General features: G+C 42.4%; 1 protein-coding gene across 1 annotated transcript in view; it reads right to left on the bottom strand.

The window, feature by feature from the left end:
• LOC147607114 (uncharacterized) overlaps window positions 1–636 on the bottom strand; it is a 1,411-nt gene extending 775 nt beyond the window's left edge. The window contains exons 1-2 of the mRNA XM_086791493.1: window positions 451–636; window positions 1–367 (exon numbers count right to left, since the gene is read on the bottom strand). The exon at window positions 1–367 is cut by the window's left edge and continues 775 nt beyond it. Of these exons, the coding sequence (XP_086647619.1) occupies window positions 1–367; window positions 451–636 (553 nt within the window). The remainder of the gene's footprint in view (window positions 368–450) is intronic.
• Window positions 637–2,160: the final 1,524 nt, after the last annotated feature.

Here is a 2,160-nt window from a genome sequence, read left to right as displayed (position 1 = left end):
CGCCCAAAGCTTGCGAGCTTGCAAACTTCCTTGGACAGAAACTGCACTTATACAAGCTCCGACGATGGCCATTAGTGCTCGGGAGTATTTGCAAGCTGACATCGATTCCAAACACCTCCGCATCACCCCCTGTAGGAGCTGTACTCTGATGAGTTACAGTCTGCTGGAGCAGGTGCGGCTTCTCATGAAAGATTGCTGATGTGGAGCATCTTTGTTGATCTTGTTCCATTACTGTGTTTGAGATGACTTTGATTGGCTGTGTTGAAAGAAGCTTCACGTTTATGCCCGCGTTGTTGTTGTTGTTGATTCTTTTGTCGAGAAACGCAAGCTCAGAGTCTTTGACTAACTCTCTCATAGTGTACATAACCTACCCAACAAATACTTACAAAGTCTACTCGGGAGCTTTTAGTTATAAATACTTTCAATTTTCTTAATATTAGTTTGGATTACCTCACGACGCCACGTCATCCCGCACGTCGAAAGCCTGAGAAGTTCTTCCCACTCGACTCCGTCAAACCTACTCGAAGGGGGCGATTCACCAAGTGTTTGAGCACGTCTTCTTAAGTTGACTTCCGTCAAGAGAGAGCTCCAGCCTCCAGATCCAAGAGACAGGCGCCTCCAAATAATTATCCCCATGCCTTCCAACAAGCATTAATCTTCATATAGCTCTTTTAATGAATGCTTTTTAATCTCTAGTCTAGTGTGAAGACCCCCACTCGGTTCCAACACTAAGATCAACAACATTCTCCAAAACGAGGCCTCCATCGTGCTAGGTGATTTTTCAGTTTTTCATTGGGGCAAATTAAGCCCTCACTTTTAGCTCATTGCTACAAGGTAACCATATTTGTCCTTCCAAATGCACCTATAAAGGCTTATTTATAGTGCCTTCAAGGGTTTCCTCACCAAATGTTTTCGAAAGCCTCATGGATAACTTATGTGTGCTCTCTAAGTGCAAAAAATCGTAGACCTTCAAAAGTTCAAATAGGCTTGAAACAATGCATGCTCTTTATAAATCATATAATCTCCTAAAGACATTTCTCATGGCATGTGTGTTTGAAGCATAGTATCTTTTTATTTTATATAGCCACACGTGAGGCCAAGACTATAAAGTAGCTCAAAGGTTTATGGGGTACTTTGGCTACTACAAGAGGTTAGCCTTCTAATATGCAAAGACTAATATACATGTCAATTTATAGGTAATTCATTGAATTAGATGGACGTTTCAACATAAAGAATCATAGAGAAATTATCGGTTGATGCACTTGTACTACTACGACCATTACATTAGAGAAAGGTGATTCATGCTCACATTGATGTGTACTAGCACTGAAAATTTTCCTCAAGCACGTCACTGTATAAAAACCCATATAGCACATACATGCCAACATGCCACTTTAAAATGCCCCTAATTACTTTTTTTTAATTGATTGTTTACCCCCCTTTTATAAGTAAACATGTTTGGATTTTGAATTCTATAAATTTATAAAAGAAATAGCTATTTGTTTAATCCCCAATTTCATGTTTATGGCATGTAAGTCTCCAAACCTTAAAAGAACATCCATACACTTTGACGATAGGTTACATAGATATAAAGAGAGAATGTCCCCCCCTCCCCTCCCCCCGAACAACCCCCCATAACCAATGCCCGCAAATCCCCCACCCCTTGTGTATCTCCAAGGAAATTCTTACACAATCAACATACAAAGTTCTCAGCATTAACGATCTTCACTAAAGCTTCGCTCAAGTCGATGCCACTGATGACAAAGATCAAGAGCCTGAGGTTCCTCCAGAGATTGAGTGGAGTGCAACATGAGTTTGATGGATACTAGAGAGTCCTTTAGAAGAGCTGCCTCATAGCACACAAGCGTGTGGGTGGTGCTGGTCCTAGTGGGGCAGGCCACTTGATTTTACATCAATGCCCTGATGATAGAGATCAGGAGCCTGAGGTTCCTCCAAAGATTGAGTGGAGTGCACACGAGTTTAATGGATACCAGAGATTCCTTCAGGAGAGTCAGCTCACATCACACAAGTGTGTGGGTGGTGGTGCTGGTCCCAGTGGCACCTCGGGTGATGGTGCTGGCAGTAGTGCTGCTTCACATGAGTAGCGTGTCCTTACAGAGCAGTAGAGGAGCTTACACGCGTGTCCTTACAGAGCAATAG

Source organism: Cibotium barometz, chromosome 56, assembly GCF_041138505.1.
Source record: "Cibotium barometz isolate CiBa-2024 chromosome 56, ASM4113850v1, whole genome shotgun sequence".
Classification (NCBI taxonomy): Eukaryota; Viridiplantae; Streptophyta; class Polypodiopsida; order Cyatheales; family Cibotiaceae; genus Cibotium; species Cibotium barometz.
This window is presented reverse-complemented; position numbering and strand designations above follow the sequence as displayed.